At 41.3% G+C, this 22417-nt stretch overlaps 1 protein-coding gene across 1 annotated transcript in view; it reads left to right on the forward strand.

Moving 5' to 3' along the window:
- RFX7 (regulatory factor X7) overlaps positions 1-22417 on the forward strand; it is a 139709-nt gene that overhangs the window by 89048 nt on the left and 28244 nt on the right. The window contains exons 3-7 of the mRNA XM_073587008.1: positions 3653-3735; positions 8218-8340; positions 14362-14478; positions 17511-17595; positions 19623-19830. Coding sequence (XP_073443109.1) covers positions 3653-3735; positions 8218-8340; positions 14362-14478; positions 17511-17595; positions 19623-19830 — 616 coding nt within the window. The remainder of the gene's footprint in view (positions 1-3652; positions 3736-8217; positions 8341-14361; positions 14479-17510; positions 17596-19622; positions 19831-22417) is intronic.

Raw genomic sequence — 22417 nt, forward strand, 5'->3', positions numbered from 1 at the left:
TCGCTAATGTTAGTGTTTTTTTTGCACTGACAATTTTTGCCATTTCTAGTACTGGCATTAACCATCAAACCATGGTAATCTCAGTCTAGACAGGGATTATGCTATCCTTCATGTATGCAGGATTATCCAGTTAGATTATAAACCTTCTATTTTATAATGTCTTGGTGCCTGTACTTTGTAATATGCTGAGCAGTCTAATTGAAGATTCTCAGCAGATGAAATCTAATGGGATGGAATAAAGTACATACTGAAATCTTGCTCTTCTGAAATTTTACACAAACTGGCAATCAATGTAGATGATGATGAAACTGAACACTGTGCCTATGAGTCAACGAACCGGAGCAAAAACCGCTTTTTGTTGCTGCTGCTTTTCATTTTTTTCTTTCAAAATTGTTAGGAACTTGGGTACCGTATTTTTTGGACTATAAGATGCACCAGACCATAGGACGCACCTAGGTTTTAGTGGAGGAAATTGGGGGAAAAAAATGAAGCAAAAACCCTTAACCCGGGATGATTGACCCCCCATCCCGGTCCTGGTATGCATGGTCCCCTCCTTATCGTGGTATGATTGGCCCCATCCTGGTGCTGGTATGTATGGTCTCATCCCTGTCCTGATATGATTGGCCCCCCACCTCCATCCTGGTATGCATGGACCCATCAGAAAACATTTACAAAAAAAAAATATTACACTTACCTTCCAATCCTGATGTGCATGGTCCCCTCACCCCCCAATCCTGATATGCATGGTACCCTTTACCCCCCAATCCTGGTATGCATGGTCCTCTCACCCCTCTTTCCTGGTAAGCATGGTCCCCTCACCCTCCTTTCCTTTTATGCATAGTCCCCCTCACCCTCCTTTCCTGGTATGCGTGGCCCCCTCACCCGCCTTTCCTGGTATGCATGGTCCCCTCACCTCCCTTTCCTGGTAAGTATGGTCCCTTCACCCCCCTTTCCTGGTATGCATGGTCCCCTCACCTCCCTTTCCTGGTATGCATGGTCCCCTCACCTCCCTTTCCTGGTAAGCATGGTCCCCCTCACCCCCCTTTCCTGGTATGCATAGTCCCCCTCACCCCCCTTTCCTGGTATACATGTCCCCCTCACCCCCTATCCTTGTATGCATGGTCACCCTCACCCCCTCTCCTGGTATGCATGGTCACCCACACCCTCTTATCCTGGTATGCATGGTCCCCTCACCTCCCTTTCCTGGTAAGCATGGTCCCCCTCACCCCCCTTTCCTGGTATGCATAGTCCCCCTCACCCCCCTTTCCTGGTATACATGTCCCCCTTACCCCCTATCCTTGTATGCATGGTCACCCTCACCCCCCTCTCCTGGTATGCATGGTCACCCACACCCTCTTATCCTGGTATGCATGGTCACCCTCACCCCCCTTTCCTTGTATGCATGGTCAACCTCACCCCCTATCCTTGTATGCATGGTCACCCTCACCCCCCTCTCCTGGTATGCATGGTCACCCACACCCCCCTTTCCTGGTATGCATGGTCACCCACACCCCCCTTTCCTGGTATGCATGGTCACCCTCATCCCCCTTTCCTGGTATGCATGGTCACGCTCACCCCCCTATCCTGGTATGCATGGTCACCCTCACCCCCCTATCCTGGTATGCATGGTCACCCTCACCCCCCTATCCTGGTATGCATGGTCACCCTCACCCCCCTATCCTGGTATGCATGGTCACCCTCACCCCCCTATCCTGGTATGCATGGTCACCCTCACCCCCCTATCCTGGTATGCATGGTCACCCTCACCCCCCTATCCTGGTATGCATGGTCCCATCCCCTTTCTTTCCTGGTATGCATGGTCTCTGTTAAAATAAAAAATAGTTATTTACTCACCTTGCGACGGCCCGCGATCTCCACGCGCCTGGCCTCGCAGTCCCAGTAATGCGTTGCGCGAAACACCGCTGATGACGTCGCGCTCTTGCGAGAGTGACGTCATCTCCGGTTTAAGGCGCAAGGCATTACTGTGGCCGCGAGGCCGGACACATGGAGTGGAGATCGCGGGCCATCGGAAGGTGAGTATAACCTTTTTTTAATTTTAATTCTTTTTTTTTTTTTCAGAGCCCTGCGCCCGATTGAGCGCTGCGCCTGACTGCGCCTGCTTACCGTTACAAACAGCTGCGCCTGTCACTGATTGGTCGCAGCCTAGTGGCCGCGACCACTCAGCGCCGCGGGATTTCGGTGACAGACAGACATGATAAGAAGATTATATATAAAGATACCACAATACCATCTAACTTCCGCTGTATGAGTGGTCGTAACCATGGATATCTAAGCTACTGCAATGTCCTGCACTTGGGTTAAGCGACAGCGAATCAGAAGAACTATACCGCATATCTAATTGGAAGTATTGGCTAATATTATTATTACACCTACTACACGTTGTGACCGGATCCTGGAGCTGGAAATTCCCCTTTTAAAGGGATTGTTGCTTCAAGACTCATGCCTTTTTTCCCAAATGCCTTAATTGACATCTTAGACAGGGGTCCAGACCAGAGAGAGAACCTGTAAATTGTCCGTGAAGTATAGAAAATGTCCATTTTGGCACGTTGTATACCCATTGTATTTGTGATTCCCCTGAAATCTCAATGTCATTGTCTTGTTTTCTGCAAATAGATAATGTAAATATGCAGCTCAGGAAAATAAAGCCTTCGTGAGACTTGATGCTTTGTTATACTAAGCATTCATTGGATTTGGACAATATTTTGTGTCATCCTGCCAAATACATAAGCAGTCAGTAGTATAATAAATCTGTCACCAAGAAGTTTGCAATAGCTGAAAGCATGTTCGCGTGTTAGCAGAGAAAACGACGGCAGTTCTCTGAATAGAAACATGGTGTAGAACTACTGATACCAGAGAAGTCTTTTGGTTTTATGTTTAATCAAATGTAATAAATTTAGGTAAAAAATGCACACACCTGGATCTTGGTACATGGTGGTGCAAGCTCCACGTTGCTGCCCCGGTATTGGCTGCATTGGTGATATTTATTGACAGCACACATCAGCGCTCCAGTCGATCACTGAACGGAGTTGCTCTGCCAATATAGAGCGCACAAGACACCAAGCCCAGTGTTCTCTTCAGTGGTAATGTACCCTGTCACTGGGACGTCACCACTGCAGCCAAAACCCTGAGACCAGAGAAGGAGAGGGTGAGTACGATCTGTCTTTTATTTTTACATTACAATGGTTGTTCAGGATCCACTTTTCTAAACTTGTAAAACTTTTAAAGAATTAAATAAAGGGTGGTCTTTGTGGCTGTGTCAAAGGGGCTAGAACCTCAGCCGCTCTGTCCCTGCCTGATAAGGGTGATCAATGTCTGCGTTTCCAGCATCATGATCTTGTGAGACAGTGAAGGCTGGCCATATGGATCTATTCACATTAGTCTGGGGTCATCAAGCGTTCATGTAACAGCTTGGCAACCCTGGGATTCGTGTTTCACTTACATTTTACTTTTAAGTGAAATATGAAGAGAAAGTCCATGACTTTCACAAATTTTCAAAAGCTGCTCTAGTGACTGTCCTTTAATTTTATTTATATCTAGGTTTAGTGTTTTTTTAGTATGAATAGAATCAGTGTACAATATTTATTTTAATGTTACTTTTTAACTATTGTACTTTACATTTTTCTTTCTGTAGCAAGAAGTTGAGAAGTTTACAGATCTTGAGAAACTCTACCTCTACCTCCAGCTGCCTTCTGGTCCTAGCAATGTGGAGAAAAGGTTTGTCCTTTCAAAATATCAGCTAATACTCCACATTTTTTTAAATGTGTTTTTGCACTTTTTATTCGGGGTGCAGCTGGGCCCATTTGGTCTTGTAAACTGCGGTGTCTGTTCACATGGCATGCATTTTGATCGCGCTGGGCAGCCCGCCTGAGCTAATAGAAGGGTGTCACTACTAGGCTGGCCTGGACGCTGTGCATGGCCTCAGTGTGAACAGCGCCTGATACAAGTTGTTTTGTGCATCAACATACCAGGCAACCGCCCCCTCCATGTATTGGTAGGCTGTGAGCAGTTGCTTGATTGGTATTTTTGCACCTGTGTTGCCATCTTTATTATATGGGTCCACTGCACCCTGATAATGCATTTGTTTGGAGGCCTGTACGGGTAAACCTTGTTGTTCTCTTGCTGTTTTTCATTATTGGAGGATTTTCAAGTCCTCTTTTTGTACTGTGCTGTATTAGTCCTTTCAATATAAGCAATTTTGTAGGCAGACATAAGAATTTTTTAGTTGGGGGTGGGGACTAATTTTATCGGAGACCAAAACTATTAAAGGTTATCTGTCAGCAGTATTCTGCCTTTTAACCCCTTAATGACCAGAGGTATTTTTGGTTTTGCATTTTCATTTTTTGCTCTCCTTCTTCCCAGAGCCATAACTTTTTTATCTTTTGGTCAAAATGGCCGTGTGAGGGCTTGTTTTTTTGCGGGACGAGTTGTACATTTGAACGACACCATTGGTTTTACCATGTCGTGTACTCAAAAACAGGAAAAAAAATTCCAAGTGCTGTGAAATTGCAAAAAAAAGTGCAATCCCACACTTGTTTTTTGTTTTGATTTTTTACTAGGTTCACTAAATACTAAATCCGACCTGCCATTATGATTCTCCAGGTCATTGCGAGTTCATAGACACCAAACATGTCTAGATTCTTTTTATCTAAAGTGGTGGAAAAAAAAATTCCAAACTTTGCTAAAATAAAAAAAGCGCCATATTACGATACCCGTAGCATCTCCATTTTTCGTGATCTCGGGTTGGGTGAGGGCTTTTTTTTTGTGCGCCGAGCTGACGTTTTTAATTACACCATTTTGGTCCGATACGTTCTTTTGATCACCCTTTAATGATATGTCATGGCGACCAAAAAAACCTAATTCTGGCATTTTTACTTCTTTTCTCGGTACGCCGTTTAACGACCAGATTTATACTTTTTTCTTTGTTTTTTTTTTTTTTTTTTAATAATAGTCTCCATGGGAGACTAGAAGCTGCCATAACCCGATTAGCGCTGCTACATACAGGTGATGATTAGGGTTGATAGATTAGCCTCGGATAAGAGATTATCCGAATAGCTATAGCTCTTCCCGAATAGCTACGTCGGGAAGCCGGATACCTGGAGCGCTCTCAATAATCAGCTGTAATGCTCCACAGCCGTATGTGCCGCGGCTGTGTGACATCCACAATACATGAATGGAGGGTCCAACACACAGGCTCGGAAAGTGGTCAATGTGAGAGCAGCATAATGTTTTCCGCAGGGATGTACATATAAATCATGGGGACCAATAGCAGAACTAATTGACCCCCCCCCCAGTCCTCATCTTTTTACAAAATAAAAATATTCGACAGGGTCACATAAGAGCATATCTTACAGCTTTGCAGCCCTTACAAGGTAATCTTCCTCCTACTGAAGCCTTATACTCCCATTTCATTGCAACAATAAAGTATGCTAACAGAAGTGTCCTACAAATGCTGTATGATACCCCCACAGTGAATTCCTCCACATGCACAGTATGATGACGCTACTGTGAGCAGTTGGTTGGACACGATGACCTTTGAGGTCTCTTCCAACTCTAACAATCTATGATAACCCACCTCAACTCTCCCGACAAAGTATTTATGACCCTAACACACTATGATCCCCCAACTGTGACCCACACCAAATGAAAAATACTAAGAAGTAAATGGAAAAAATGATTTTGGGTCCCTCTGTTTTTAACAACCAGCTAAGGCAAAGCAGACAGCTGTGAACTGGTCTTATTATTCTGGGAAGGGGCCAATATCCATGGACTTTCATAATCTATTAATATCAGCTCACATGTGTTTTAGCTTTTGATGGTTATTAAAATGGGTTAACCCTAAAAATGACTTGGGGTCCCCTTTATTTTTAATAATCATCTAAGGCAAAGCACATGGCTGGGACTAAAATTAATAGGCTAGGAAGGGCCATAGATATTGGCCCCTTCACAGCCTAGTAAGAACTGGCCTCATTCGCCCCATAAATGTTCTGGCGCTTAGCCTCGGCTCTTCTCGATTGCTCTGGTGCTGTGGCAATCAAGGAAATGGATTTGTGGAGTCAATGTCAGCTGTGTTAGTGTTTGCTGACATCAACCCCACGGATTAGTAATGGAGAGGTGTCTATAACACACCCCCATTATTAACCCGGTAAGTAAAAAGAGACAAAAAAATGAAGAAAAAAAAATGCAACAATTTCCCTTTTCTCCCATTTATTTAAAATAAAAAAAATAAAGATAATAATCCAAGAAGTCCGCTGTAATCCATGATATGGAAGTCCCCATGATGATTCCAGTCTTTCATCCAGTCTATGGAGCGCAATTCAGAGAACGCAGGTCCTTAGACTGGAGCAGCAGCTGAGGTTACCTCAGATCACAGGTGCCTGTTCTCACAAGGGCAGTTTGAGTGCCAGACTAGCAGTCGCTCATTAGTCCGGCACTCATGTTGCCCTTATGAGAACCGGCCGCTGTGAACTGTGGTGACATCAGTAAGGTTATCTCAGTTCACAGTGGCTCTGCTGTCATGAGAACTGGAGCTCCATAGACTGGATGAAGAAGACTGGGATTAGAGTGGACCCTGTGATCTACGTGTCCGCCTATCCCTAATCCTAATACCACACTACCAAGATAATACCTATAATGCTACCAGCTTTGCTGGTCATCAAAATCCCTTTAAGTAAATAACTGAAATAGAATCGTAGAGTTGGAAGGGACCTTCTGGGCCATCTGGTCCAACCCCCTGCTCAAAGCAGGATTCGCTAAATCATCCCAGTCAGATGTCTGTCCAGCCTCTGTTTGAAGACTTCCATTGAAGGAGAACTCACCACTTCTCGTGGCAGCTTGTTCCACTCATTGATCACTCTAACTGTCAAAAAGTTTTTTCTAATATCTAATCTGTGTCTCCTCCCATTCAGTTTCATCCCATTGCTTCTAGTCTTTCCTTGTGCAAATGAGAATAAAGTTGATCCTTCTACAATGTGACAGCCCTTTAGATATTTGTAGACAGCTATTAAGTCTCCTCTCAGTCTTCTCTTTTGCAAACTAAACAATCCCAAATCCTGCAACCTTTCCTCATAAGACAGGGTTTGCAGACCGGTCACCGTTCTGGTTGCTCTTTTCTGAACTTGCTCCAGTTTGTTGATGTCTTTTTTAAAATGTGGTGCCCAAAACTGGACACAATATTCCAGATGAGGTCTGACCAAAGAGGAGTAGAGGGAAATAATGACTTCACGTGATTTAGACTGTATGCTTCTGTTAATACATCCTAGAATTGCATTTGCCTTTTTTGCTGCTGCATCACACTGTTGACTCATATTCAGTCTGTGATCTATTAGTATACCCAAGTCTTTTTCGCATGTGCTGTTGCTTAGCCCTATTCCTCCCATTCTGTATATGCTTTTTTCATTTTTATTGCCCAGATGTAGTACTTGGCATTTTTCCCTGTTAAAAACCATTCTGTTAGTTGCTGCCCACTTCTCCAGTTTATTTATCTTTTTGAATCCTCTCTCTCTCTTCTCTAGTATTAGCTATCCCTCCTAGCTTTGTGTCATCAGCAAATTTAATCAGTTTACCCTCAATTCCTTCATCTAAATCGTTGATAAAGATGTTGAACAATACAGGGCCCAGGACAGAGCCCTGTGGTACCCCACTAATACCAGTGGTCAGGAAGGCAAATAATTATGTCTTACTGACCTCTGGCTTATTAGTTGATTTTGCTTATTTACTTAAAGGGCTTTTCTGGATTCAGAAAACTTCTTTACCCCAGCTGCATTTTTTTTTTTTCTTCCTAATCTTTCCAGGTCCTGCGCAGAGTTTCCAACACTGCTTCCAGTGTCTCTTATTGTCTGCAGTGCTGATGTCTTGTCAATAGCACTGCAGCCAATCAGTGACTCTAAACTAGATGATGACACGATCTGCTGAGCTCACTGATTTTCCTGCATTGCTACTGATGTGACTTCGGCACTGCAGACAATAAGGGGCATCGGGAGCAGCGGCGGAGACTAGACTTGGGGAGAATGACCAAGGCAGAGTTTTGGGGGGGTTTTAAACAGAAAACGCCCTTTAATGATTCCCTGTTTATATCATATTATATTTACTGGCCGCATGAAGATACTGTTTCAATAAATATCCGATGACCACATATTTACTGTATTAATCAAAGAACAAAAAAGTTTCATCCTTTTTCTTTTTACTGTTGCTTTTCAGTGATCAGAGCTCACTGTCATCTAGTCGAGCTCAGCAAACGCATGCATTCTCATGGATTCGGAATACCTTAGAGGAGCACCCAGAGACTTCTCTGCCAAAGCAGGAGGTTTATGATGAGTATAAGTAAGTACATCCAGCCCTTGTGTAGACCTGCTGTAGGTTTATTGGACTGTAATTTGGCTCTGCTTTCTTATTTTTTTGCAGGGTAAATTTTAATTACCTGAAGTTATCAAGATTAAAAAAAAATGTATGGCAGAAGATGTAGTAGCTAAATAAAAAAAAAAATGCCTCTACCTGTGAATTTTCCTGCTGCTTTAGTATACCACCTGTCTCGTGGATTTGTCCTGCAATGATGGTATCCAGACCATGATGCAAACCACTGCAGCCAATCACTGTATATGCAGGTATCACCGCTGAGGCCAGTAATCTGCTGCAGTGATCATTTGCGCATGATCAGCATTGTAGCACAAGCCAACGGGACAGTTCTTTTAAGATCAGTATGGTTTGGGTTGAAAAGTGGGAAGAATCCTGGTTAGAGTAATAACAGCATCTGAGATTTTTTTACTGCCCAGTTCTACGGCATCTCTATACCATACCCTCCGTGTCACTGTCTATCATATATAAATTGAATGTGTAAGGAAACTAGTGTCATTCTTTACATGTTATTCAAATAAATTAAGAGGACACTGGATTTCAATGAACAAAAAAATTCAAGATGAAAATGTTTACTGATACAAAGTGGGTGATTTGTGTAAAATGACATATCAGCGGTCAGTGGAAACCAATATCATCAGTCAAGTAATGGCTGGATTCCAGATCACTTCCAAAAAATCAAAGCAAAAAAAGGTAAATCAACGGCAAATGCAAGTCTTTTGAGTTTTTTCACGGCATGCCAGTATGACCTCACGACAACATCTGGGTATGCTACAGATGAGATGAAGGGTGTCTATGGATCTCCTTCCAGACCTGGATCATGGCATTTGCGAGCTTTTGGTCAGTTTGTGGTGCTACATCTCATGTACCTATATATAATGTCCTAGAGGTTCTCAATTGGATTCAGGACTGAGTGCCAGTTAGTGACATCATTGCCTCTGTCATCCATAGACTGCCTATACATTCTGCCTACATGAGGTCAGATATTGTCCTGCATCAAAGGCTCTGAGGATTTCACCCCTTAACAGCAGTTATGGCATTGTTTTGCTATTAATGGAGGTTTGTGTGACCTTCTAAGGATATGCCTTCTCAGAGCATCACCGTGCCACCTCCAGTTGAGCTGCATAGTGCCTGGCTGTGAGCACAGGTCCTACTAAAGGACATCAGACCCTCATGCCATCTTCATGTAGGCTGTGTCTGAGCAACTGGTTATAAGTATGCTGTATGTAGGGCTCTGGCAGTACTCCTTGCACAAAGGAGCAGATACCAGTCTTACTACTTAGTTGATTCCCCTCTAGGGACATACTTACTGAATAAAACCCTATTAAAATGTAACTTTTATTAAGTACCTTGTTATATCTGGCCAGATAAATTTACTGTTTTTTTGACTGGCTAGATTAGCTTTATCTACAACCTATCATCTATTCTTCCCAAGCAATATTAGAAGACCAGTTTTGTTAATCCCATGGACTAGGGGATATTTGTATCAAAAATCTTTAAAAAAACCCGACTTTTTAAGGTACTTAATAAAAGTTACATTTTAATAGGGTTTTTACGGTAAGTCAGTTTTTGCTCAACCCTTTTTGTACATATTTTTGTAAGTTGCCCCCAAGGGACCTTTCTAAAGATCATTATGTAATTGCCTGTATCTTGGTATCTGCTCCATGCTTTTGAGGCTTTGCTGTGAAACATGGCAAACCTAGAGGTGGCACGTATGAATGCAATGTGCCATCCTGGAGGAGCTGGGCTACCCGTGCTACCTACGAGGTAGTGTCTCAACCCAAAACTAGAGAGGAACTAGTCAGGAAAGAGTAATTGTCCATAGCTACCACCTGCAATACCATTGGTTTTTTGGGCAGTTGTCTTGCCTGTACCTTTTGTCACTTTCATTTGCACCACTGGGGTGACATAGACTTACGGTCCCTTTTACTTCCTCAGTGGACAGATCGATATCCCAGGAGTTTCATTGACGCGGGATTATACTGTGATCTCCAAGCGCTCCCGTAATGTTTTTGAGCTGTGGGTGTATATATAGTTTTTAGGCGTCTGATTCATGTGTTTGGGATTGAGTATCGGCTGTATGTTGATGATATACAAATATATCTGTCCTTTCCAGATTTTCCATCTCATATTACTCTTGCAGCTGTCTTTGTTTTTATGCTCACTCTCAGTTTAAAGCTGAAGATTGCTGACACACACTTGTAGGTTTCTCATGTCCTTAAAATCTTCCACTCATTGTCAGTTATGGTCAGCTTTTTTCCATCAGCATCATCACCTTCACTCCCCATCCTGATGCACATGGACACCTGCAGTTTTAAACCTAAAGACCTCGTATTTTCTCACATGTGAAGAGGGATTTTTATTTTATTTAGCCTACCGTGGCCTCCAGGATACCGTAAACATCCTCTTGGCAATCAAAAGGCCTTTAGTGTCAGGCTTCCCATGATTGAAGGAAATTTTAGCATGGTGTAGATTAAGAATCCCCAATTTCAGTTATTTAAATGTTACTAGCAGTTCTTTCATAATAGCTGACCCTATGTGGGCTTCTAGGTACTTGTAATTTATATGGGTGCAATTCTGTGGTGCATCCTATTCTTCCAGACTTTATCAATGGGAATCTGTCACCAGGTTTTTGGTCCTTCATCTGATAGCAGCATGATGTAGAGGCAGAGATCCTGATTCCAGCGTTGTTCCTTACCAAGCTTCTTGCTGTAATTTTGATAAAAATCACTGTTTTTCTCTGCTGCAGATCTAGCAGTTCTCTTTTAATGCTGAGCTGTATAACTCCGCCCATGCCACTGATTGGCAGGTTTCTTTGTACACTTTGCATAGGCAGAAAGCTGCCAATCAGTGGTGGAGGTAGGATTATATAGTGCTCATGAATATGGAGGACTACATGGCAGCAGGTTTACTAGTCCTCTAGTGAAAATTTCCTGACAGGACAGTGATTTTTATCAAAACTACACTTAGCAGCCCAGTAAGTGACACATCTGTGGAATTGGGGTCTCTGCCCTATATCATGTTGCTCTAGGATTTGGTGGCAAAACTCCTGTGACATATTTTCCTTAATAGATTGGGTCACAGACACAGCAAATCCAATTACAGTAGGTACGTGTTTGACATAAAACATTTAATTTTTTTTTTCTTTTTGCAGAAAGGGTTTTAGTGTTTGGAATCTCATCTTCAAGTTTTTTTCTTTTGTATTTATATATATTTCTCATGGCTCTTGAACATTTATGAGCTTGATAGACCACACTGCGATCTTTCTAGATTCTTTTATTTCCCAAAGTTTTTAAGCAAGCTATCATCAGAAAATGACTTCTTGATTAAATCAGGTTTGTTTATGTGTATTTAAAAAAAAAAAAAAGTATTTTTTCAGTATAACAATTTTTTTTAAATAGTAACCATACAAATTTTACATTGGCAACTGGGGCTTTTTTAGACTCATAATTGCTGATGTTTCAAGAAGTTTTCAGCAATTTCCTTATTACCATAGCCAGGATTACACTGACAGGTAGCTCCTCTATACACAGCTGATCACACCAGATCCACCAATCACAATAGATGATGCCACATGTGAATCTGCTCCCCCTTCCTTCACAATGACCCGTGGACACACTCATTAGATACTTCAATACAAAAGATGGGGTCAGAGTCTGTTCATTGTGGCTAATGTTTTAGTGAATATCCTGAAACAGGAAATTAAAATGGAATCTGCATGAATTCCCATACCCACCCATGCCACCCAAAAAAAAAGTCTTTGAAAATGCTACAAGTCAAGCAGTTCCTTTACATGGTTTGTCTGTGCCATCTTTACTGAGAAATAAGTTTTAAATTGATGTGCAAATGTAGATCTGAAGTCTGTCACTCCAGCTCTATTTCTGCCCCATTCTGCCTTTTCCTGCTTGACTGACAGTCTTTTTGCTGTGTGACTGCAGACGAAGGAGCTGTCAGTCAAGCAGGAGGAGGCGGTGCTAGATGTAAAATAGAGCTGGAGTGACAGGTTTTAGAGCTTCAGCCTCATTTGCATATCAGTTCAAACACTGATTTTTCTCAGTAATGAAGGAACAGACTGGCCATGTAAAGGTGTCCCTGGACTTACCTTTGAAAGAGTTGTCTGCAAGTAAAACAGTTTGGGGTGTGAAATCCTTTTGACAGATTCCTTTTAACCTCTTCACGACATGATATATATTTACTTACATATCCGTTATCATGTTCCTTTAACAGCCACAAGTGGAGAGCTGTTCCGCCCACAGCTGTTAACCAGTTAAATCCCTCTGTGAAAATAAAACAATTAAAAAAAATACACATTTGGCGCCGTTGCGTTCAGAAATGTTCGATCTGTAAAAAGCGTAACAAGATAAAACCGAAATGCCAGAATTCCTTTTTTTGGCCGCCGCAACATTGCAATAAAATGCAATAAGAGGAAATCAAAAAATTGTATCTACTCCAAAATGGTATTAGTAAAAGCATCAGCTTAGTGCGCAAAAAATGGGCCTTCGCCCAGCCACAGATCCTGAAAAAATTAAAACGTTAAGGGTTTTGGAAAATGGCGACAAAAGCAAAAAAGAAAATTTCTTACAAATTTCCACATTTTTTTTCACCGCTTAACCTCTTTCCAACCGTAGACGTATAGTTATGTCTAAGGTTCGCTCCTCCTGTTTGCTTTGGGCTCCGGCGATGAGCCTACAGCTTTTCCGGAACATGTCAGCGATTTCATTAGCTGCCATGTGCCTCTGACAGCTGCCGGAGGATTCGCGATTCACCCACTGCTGTTAACATGTTAAATGCCGCTGTCAATCTCTGATAACGGCATTTAACATGTTTGCGCCAGAAGCGCATCACTAATCCCAACCATCGGCACCATTGTCACATGACTGCAGGTCGCCGGATAGCTATGAGCGCCGCCCAGCGGTCGGCGCTTATAGCAAGTGAGTATTTCTGACACCGAGCAGGGCTGCAGACCTGCTCTGTGTAGCACAAGCAATCCGATGATCGCAGCTTTTAGTCTTCCATGGAGACTATTGAAGCAAGTGTAAAGTAAAAGAATTTCTTTTTTTTTAAATGTTGAAGAAATTAAAAAAAAAGTTGAAATCACCCCCATTCGCCCCAATCACACTAAAACAATTAAAAAAATTAAAAAACCTACATATTTGGTATTGCCACGTTCATAATCGCCCGATCTATCAATATATAAAAAGAATTAATCCAATCGGTAAAAGGCATAACAAGAAAAAAAAATGAGAACTCCAGAATTAGGGTTTTTTTGGGCGCCGTAACATTGAATTTTAATGCAATACCGGGCGATCAAAAGATCGTATCTACACCAAAATGCTATCAATAAAACTGTCAGGTTCGCACGCAAAAAAAGCCCTCACCCAGCCCTCAAAAACAATAACAATTACAGAATTGCACTTTTTTTTTTTTTTGTAAAATCAATGGTGTAATTCAAACAATCATCCCGCAAAAACCAAGCCCACTCGGCCATTTTGACGGAAGAAGGGGAGGAAAAAATGGAAGATGGCACGGGGGTGAAGGGGTTAAGAATCTAAAGGGGTCCTGTAATCAGTGTGAAAAATGGCAACATTTCTATTTTTTATTGTGATATGGGAAAAAATAGCAAAAATAAAAAATATATATGAACACACAGTTCTAATTTAAACAGTAGGTCATTTTCTGATGGCAGTGTCCCTTTAACAGTGTAGTGCAGTTACGCCGGATTAAAGGCATTTGTTAACTGCTACCCTTTAACCCTCCAACCCTCTATCAGAAGATGTGAGTAGTATATTGTCACAATAAATTTTTTTGGTACTTAGAGATTGTACTATGCATTGCGACTGGATAGTGTTTTTTGCCTGCACAGTACATGATCATACATAGCTATGACTGCAGTAATAGCTCAAATCCAGTGTTTGCATGTCATTTTATGGCATTACCGTGAAATGTCTATCCAATTCTGTTACTTAGTGTTCTCATCCCTTTGTCTTTCAGGAGCTATTGTGACAATCTTGGCTATCACCCACTAAGTGCTGCTGACTTTGGAAAGATTATGAAAAACGTATTTCCAAACATGAAGGCACGTCGCCTGGGTACGAGAGGGAAATCAAAATATCCTTTACTTCAAATGTGTCCAGATCTGCGCGGCTCCTTCACAAAACATCTGTTGTTGCAAATTACTTGCAACTCAATTTAGCGAATGTTAACTGCATGTTTAAGACAATAATTCTCATAGTGCACTTTATTGGCAAGTAGTATCATAATTAGTTATACTGTATGGTTTTTATATAGTCATACCATAATTTTCAGACTATAAGATGCACCTAGGTTTTAGAGGAGGAAAATAGAAAAATAATAAGGGGTCTTGACGCACTGTTATGAAGGTGGAGGAGGAGAATCTGCTGCTGACCCTGTTATAGGGGTAATGTCTCCAATTCTGTACTAATGTCCCCCATCCTGGTATATATATCTCTCCATCCAGATACATATGGCCCCCCATCTTGATATACATGCCCCCCACTCCATTCTGGTATACATCCTCCCTCTCATCCTGGTATACATGGCCTCTCATTCATGTATACATGACCCCCCTTCCTTGTATACATTGCACCCTAGCCTGGTATTCATGATCCCCATCCTGGTATACATGCCCCTCATCTCTGTCCTGGTGTACATGACCCCCCATCCTGGCATATATGGTGCCCTGGACTATGTGAGTAGGGAGCAGTGAATATTCATACTCTTTAATAGCAGGCACAAGTGATAGCCACAGCCGCCGACTCCTTCAGCAGCTAGGCCATCACTGTGCCCGCTATTAAAGAGAATGAATATTCACTGCTCTCCACTCCCATAGTCCCTCCCACTTCTCGGTGCTGGCTTCTTCAGTGCATAGAGGTGGGAAGGACTACGGGCGTGGGGAACAGCGAAGATCCACTTTATTTAACAGCAAGCACACGTCGGCTGTAGCCGCTGTCTCCTGTGACCCACTCCTCTGCCTTTGCTGCTCCATATCCCCCCACAGCCAGACCACAAGACATGTCCCCCATGTTTTTCCCAAAATATTTATTTATTTTTAAGTCAAGTGTGCAAAAATCTTTGATAACCGGGAACAATTAGATGAGATGAGAATGTTCAACCCTCTCAAGCATTTTGGACATTGAATTCACCAGTGACTCACCACTTTATCACAGTAACTTGATCTACTACATCATTTCCAGGCTAGGAAATCGTATTGGACAAATGACAATATTTGGTCCTTGGACAAGTTATTACTCCAGGGGTAAATGAGGAATAATAACAACCATGATATTTAAATTGCTAACATCTACTAAATAATAATGCAAGTAGTGTCTAGGGAGAAATAGGCAAGGGAGAAATATCTTTGCCCCTGTTGATTAGTTAAATAGTATTAATATCCCCCATTCTATTTTGGGTTAATCCTGTATTTAGTGGCCCCTTACCCATCCAGGACCCAGCTATCAGGCGGTCATTTTCTGGCCACATGGTTCTCAGCAGACATTCACCTATATGCCCGATCACTTAATAAAGCTGCACTTTGTGTTTTCTTACGGGTGTCCTATCACCTTGAGAAAAGCTATTCACCTGTAATTACAGGTGTAATCTGCTGGTCAATAGCATTTAAACCCTATGTAGCAGTCTTACTGGAAGTGCAGTGCAGCAACAGGGAGAAAATGAATTCTCATCATCACTGTAGATTGCTTCCAGTCATCTGGGAGGTGCAAGGAGGTTGTTTTAGTCGGTGCTCACTACGCTATGAGCATGCAATATTAACTCCCCAACACTTCTCTGACATGTGTTTGCAGTGTATATGTGTAGAGCAGGCTGTCTATGATCGGGGATTTGATTACGGTGGGCTTCACTGTGTAGTGATTGCTGACTGTAACCACTCCCTGCACCCCCTGATTGGAAGCGAACGGCTGCAGGAAGGAAATGACTTTTTCTCTCTGCAGCTGTTGCTCCAGTAAGCTAGCTACCCAGACTTTAAATGCTATTTGCCTGCAGATTAACCCTACATATACAGGGAAATGGCACTTCTCAAGGTGACATTATCCCTTTTAATCTGAATCTCTACTTAGATTGAAGAAAACTACCAGTGTTATACTGAACAGGTTGTGTATTAAATGTTCATGTTCCAGCTTTTACAGTTCAATTCATTCAAGACCAGCCAAACAAAAACTGGGGCCTGCATAACAGGTAGAATGTAACTTCAGTTCACTCCCCCCCCCCCCCCCCCAAGATTCGTGTACAAATGTATCAATTGGTCTCTGGCCTAGTTCGTTGAGGTGGTACACCACCCCATCTTTGATATCCAAATAACCCAGGAGTGGATATGGAATGGACTTGGGCAACCTCTTTAGTGACGTATGATGTAACTGTACTTTGTGATCTGGAAGGAGTTCCTGCAAATTGACGTAGAGTTACGTGTGCCCACATGATCCCTTCAGGAAACAAAATAGTATTGGTAAAGTTCATTGAAATAATTAATGATTACTGTTAAACTTTTAAGCGTTCTGTCTTCCTAAAAAAAATATATACCATATGTTGAAAAAAAATTATGCTGACCTAAAGTAAACCAGTTTTAAATTTTATTTTGGGAGGTATGACTATTTGTTTTCGGGACATAAAAAGTCAAAGTTCAGAAATGTTACATATTTTTGTAAATAAACGTAAGTCATAATGACCTAAATTTACTACTATCATAAAGAACAATGTGTCACTAAAAAACAGTCTCCGAATTGGCGGGATCCGTTGAAACGTTCCAGTTATTAGCTAATAAAGTCACGGTGGTCAGAATTGGAAATATTGGCCTGGTCAAGAAGGTGAAAACAGGCTTTTGGGGAAGGAGTTCAGGTTGAGTTCACATATTGCATTGTGGTGAAGAAAAAAGGCTAGCACCCCTAGCGCATTTCAGGAATTATGGTAAAAACTGTTTGCATTGAGGTTTTTTTTCTTCTACTTAGGTAGCATTAATATATACCAACCCCAGAAATTGAGGCATTATATGCTATATATCATGTTGTATGACGGAATGGAATGTAGTGTTTTATATCTCAATTCTTACATTAACCCAGTTTATTTTTCTTGCATTGCTGTCTTTGGGAAGTTTACCTTAACAATATCACGTATTGCTACAGTGGATTGAGGAAGAAAGCCTTTGTGCACATGCCTTCTCTGCCTAATCTGGATTTCAACAGGACAGGAGATGGGGTAATAGTCGAATGCTTTATTTCACTCAGGCTTATTGTTCATTTGCACAAGGAAAGACTAGAAGCAATGGGATGAAGCTGAATGGGAGGAGACACAGATTAGATATTAGAAAAAACTTTTTGACAGTTAGAGTGATCAATGAGTGGAACAGGCTGCCACGAGAAGTGGTGAGTTCTCCTTCAATGGAAGTCTTCAAACAGAGGCTGGACAGACATCTAACTGGGATGATTTAGCGAATCCTGCTTTGAGCAGGGGGTTGGACCAGATGGCCCAGGAGGTCCCTTCCAACTCTACGATTCTATGATTCTATGATTCTGTTACAAATCAATTTTTGTGGATGAAAAAAGCAATTGCTACTTCATCAACCAAATTAAAATTAATAATATATATATATTATTATTTTCTTGTCTGACAGTCAATTGTATTGATCGCTGGTGAAGCTGCCTGTTTGACAGCTCACCATCGATCCTGACAAGTCCATATTGTTGTCGGGATCGCTGGTGAGTCGCTATGTGTGACGGGGCCCTAAGATGTCCCTTAGGGATTATGTCCACAACTGTATTTCGGCTCCGTAAAGCCTCCGAAATTGTGAGCTCTTACTGTTTCTGAGTGCCATCTCATTCATTCTATGGGAGAATATCTTCCAACATGTTACCAAAGGAGCCTGTACAGCAGTACACGAAAGCCTTGCGATTCCTAATTGGGAGATGTAGAAAATAAAACCTGAGACCTTACATGTCACATTTCCCTTGTAGAAATTTAATCAACTTAAAGCCACTCCATACACCGAACTGAAGTTTGTAATAAAAAAAAAAAAAAAAATCTGTGCTACAGAAAAAGCCAGTCTGCAATCAATCTGCAATATGTGGACATACCGTAGCCTTTTCATTTTTGGAAGGTGTTGTTTTCTTACCTGTAGCAGTTTACATTGGGAGAATGGTTGTTCTGACTTAATAAATAACTATGAGACAATAACATTTTATAGTCTTCTACTTTCCACTTGTTAACCTTGTGAAAAAACACACTTTGCTGGATTGTCATGTGCCATTTGGTATGACATCCCTGCGGGTAAACTGCTTTTAAAACAATGATGTTGAGAACGTGAATTATCATATTCTAAAATTAGTTTTACCATTTTTCATGTGATAGTTTTTTTATTTATTGAATAAATCTTTGAAACCCATGTTAATTTATCTATTCTAATAGTTCGCCTATAGACCAGGTTTGTTCCTGATGAAGACGTTTGAAAACCTTGAAATGCATTGACACAATAAATCGCATTCATCTTTCACCTTTGTGTGTGATTGTACCTCAGGCAGCGCAGATTCTGAACCACTGGATTCCTCATTTATTGCAACTTTTATATAGTTACCGCTTCACTTAAAGTATCTAGAAAGTTCAGTTTCAGATTCCCACTCTTTTGTTCTCCCTGAGATGAGCTGCCGCCAGAGTTGTCTGGCAGCGGCTCTCTCGTAAAGAGCAAAGCAGCACTCGGCTGAGCGAGCGCTCCTGTTTATGGTAAGCTATCTAAAGTGTATGGGGACCTTTACAGTTTTTACTTACAGACTTAATTTAGCTTTGTAAATGTATTTCATTATTTATCTTGTAGTGTCCCAGAGGTGCTGGTTGGCCAGAGCTGCATTCGCAGTTTTGCACTCTAGAACTTCCAATTCTTGATGGGTCACTGCAAAGTTTGCCTTTTGTGGTTTGTATTTTGGGAAGTTTTGTGATTGAACAGTGATCTTGTGTAGGAAAAAAAAAATAGCCTTTCCTCACTATAGGAGGTCAGCTAAGCTGTGAAGATGTTCCTGGTTGTTGACTGTTCACAATTCCAACCAGCAGAATTGTGAATGCAGCTCTGGCTATATAATGCAAACTGTAACTTAGTATCTGTGTAAGATGAGTAATGCAGCATAGTTACATAGTTTTTACTGAAAGTTGAGCTACTATTTTACAGGTGAACATGCCCTTTAAAATCATATTTCTTGTTAATGGATGCTGTTCTTACTCTCTGTTTTTGTTTTCAGCTGGATGGAATGGAAGTATCGGCTCAGCTACAGAATGCTGATGAAGAGGTTGTGTCCGCTGCCTGTCGCCTTGTTTGTGAGTGGGCGCAGAAGGTCCTTAGTCAGCCATTTGATTCAGTTTTGGATTTGGCTCGTTTTTTGGTCAAAAGCCATTACATTGGTACTAAATCAATGGCAGCATTGACTGTGATGGCTGGTGATTCAGCAGGTAATCATATGTTTATAATTCTCTGTGGATTTATTCCTTTTTTTATTACTGAATTGGTTGAATAGAAAATATAAAAATATAATTTGTCGTTCTCCACATAGCCTGTCACCCGCTTGCTTTGGTTTTGTATGGAATCCCTTACAAAACCTTTGCAAAAGATTTTGGTATTTGAATTGTATGGCCAGTGCCTGACGTGCAGTGCCCCCATTCCTTGACAAAAAGACACTAGCTTGGGCATTTGCCCTTCATCAAGCTGTGCAAAATATGTGACAATTATAGTTGGGCATATTTAACAATTTCATTTATTATTAAATGCATCAGAGCTACAGGTAACAATATTTATGCAGCACCAGCACAGGTGAATAGAAGTATTTTACAAATCAACAGGTTGCATTGTTGCTGCAGGACAGGTACCCTAGAGCGAGAGACGCTCTTTGTGAGAGTTCTTCAATTTGAGAAAGCTCAAGAAGGAGCAATATTGAGGCTAGCAGAATAAAGTCTGACCCATGGAGGTATGTACAGGGAACCAGTCATGTAAAATAATGCTTTTACCCTCCAGATATGGGGTTCGTAGGCAGATTAATAGCGTTTTGACACCGTGCGGTACCTGCACTGAGGGCCCCGCTGTCAGGAGGAAATTAAATTTATTCCTCCCAACAGCGTTCTGCTTTCAGTCACACGGGTGACGCTGGCATAGTTTGTCACCAATGTGTGCCTGGAGAGCGGTGGCTGTAACTGTGCCCCCAGGACTGACTGACAGCAGGCTCATCATTAGGGTTGTCAGTCAGGGCCAAGGGTCCAGTTACAGCCACCGCTCTCTATGCACTCAGCAGTAACTGAATGCTACCCAAGAGAAATAAAGTTAATTTCCTCCTGGCAGCAGGGCTCATCTGATAATGAGGTTTATGAAAAATTAATTTCTAATCCAACAAAAACCTACAACAAAATAGCTGAAGATATAGTTATGGAAGGTCTTAATATGGGCATACTAAATAAAAAACAAGCTGAATATTTGATAGTTCAGAATCCGATTTTGCCAATCATATATGGCTTGCCTAAAATTCACAAAATTGCAGATATCCCTCCTATGAGACCAATTGTAATGGGTATTGGGTCTTCAAATGAGCACCTTTGTGAATGGGCTGATTCTCTTCTTCAGCCAATGGTACGGAGTTTACCAGGCTACCTCAAGATTCTAGGGATGTTTTAGCCACTTTTTCTGATAAAATATGGCGAGAAAACTTTGTATGGCTTAGTTGTGATGTTATATCGCTGTACACATGCATCCTGCACAATTTTGCTTTGGAGTATTTTTTACGGAGTTACAATGAATATTCAGAAGATTTGATCAATTTTCTGTTGCAGGTTGTGTTTTTTCTTCTTAAACATCATTTTTTTTGCAAATTATGGTACTATCTATTTACAGAAGTCTGGAGTCCCAATGGGAGCTAAGTACTCCCCATCCTTGGCTAATCTGACCATGGCATTTTGGGAAAAACAATTTATTTATTCAGTGAATAACCCCTATGTGCAGTGTATCCACTGGTATGGTAGATACATCCATGATACCCTCATCATCTGGGAGGGTGATGTATCTACCATACCAGCATTTATGGATTACATTAACTCCAATACCTATAACATCAGATTCACTCACAAATCCAACAAAACCGAAATATCATTTCTAGATCTACAATTATGGGAAATGTAGGACTAAAAATTATGTCCAATACTTACTGTAAACCTATTACAGGGAACACTATATTGCATGCCCGAAGTGGACATCCCAGGCATGTAGTTAAATCTATTCCCGTTGGAGAACATATAAGGTTAAAAAGAAACTGCACGGATGAACAGGTGAAAAACAAAGAATTTGATGCGCTGCACAAAAAACAGAAAAAACGGGGCTATGCAAATTGGATGTTAGAGCCAAAATCAGGGCAGATAATAGGGACAGAAAAGATTTATTGGAACCAAAAAACAATGTGAATCCCGCAAAAAAGAGAGACATGAATAAAAAAAATTTGTTAGTCTTGAATATAGTCTGCAATTTGACAAAATAAAGAGCATTTTTTTTAAGTGCCTACCAATCCTCTGTGAGGATGAAACGTTAGCAAAAATATTAGATTCTGGCACCAATGTTGTTGCCAGACGAGCTCCCATTATTGGCGATATTGTATCCCCTAGCTTCTTTACATCTGCAGGATCTAAGGAAAATTGGCTAAAAACCACCGGTTTTTATAAATGCGGTTCCAGTAAATGTAAAATGTGTAGATATGCACAAAAAACAGACATTTATTTACTCAGGTAATATTCAGAGGTATTACATCAAACAATTAACTGCAATACAGAAAATGTGGTCTATAGGATACATTGTAAAATATGCAATTTATCCTATGTAGGCTGTACAACAAGGAAACTAAAAACTCGCATCCTGGAGCATATTAGCGATGTAGAGAATAATAGTATCAATACACGCAACATTTCCATGGTTTCTAAACATTTTCTAATGCAGCATAATGGGGATTTGGAGGCGATGTCAGTTGCAGGAATTGAATGGGTTAAAAATTCAAAGTGTGGTGGTGAT

Source organism: Dendrobates tinctorius, unplaced genomic scaffold (assembly GCF_039654945.1).
Source record: "Dendrobates tinctorius isolate UK_male_01 unplaced genomic scaffold, ASM3965494v1 ptg000097l, whole genome shotgun sequence".
NCBI classification, from domain to species: domain Eukaryota; kingdom Metazoa; phylum Chordata; class Amphibia; order Anura; family Dendrobatidae; genus Dendrobates; species Dendrobates tinctorius.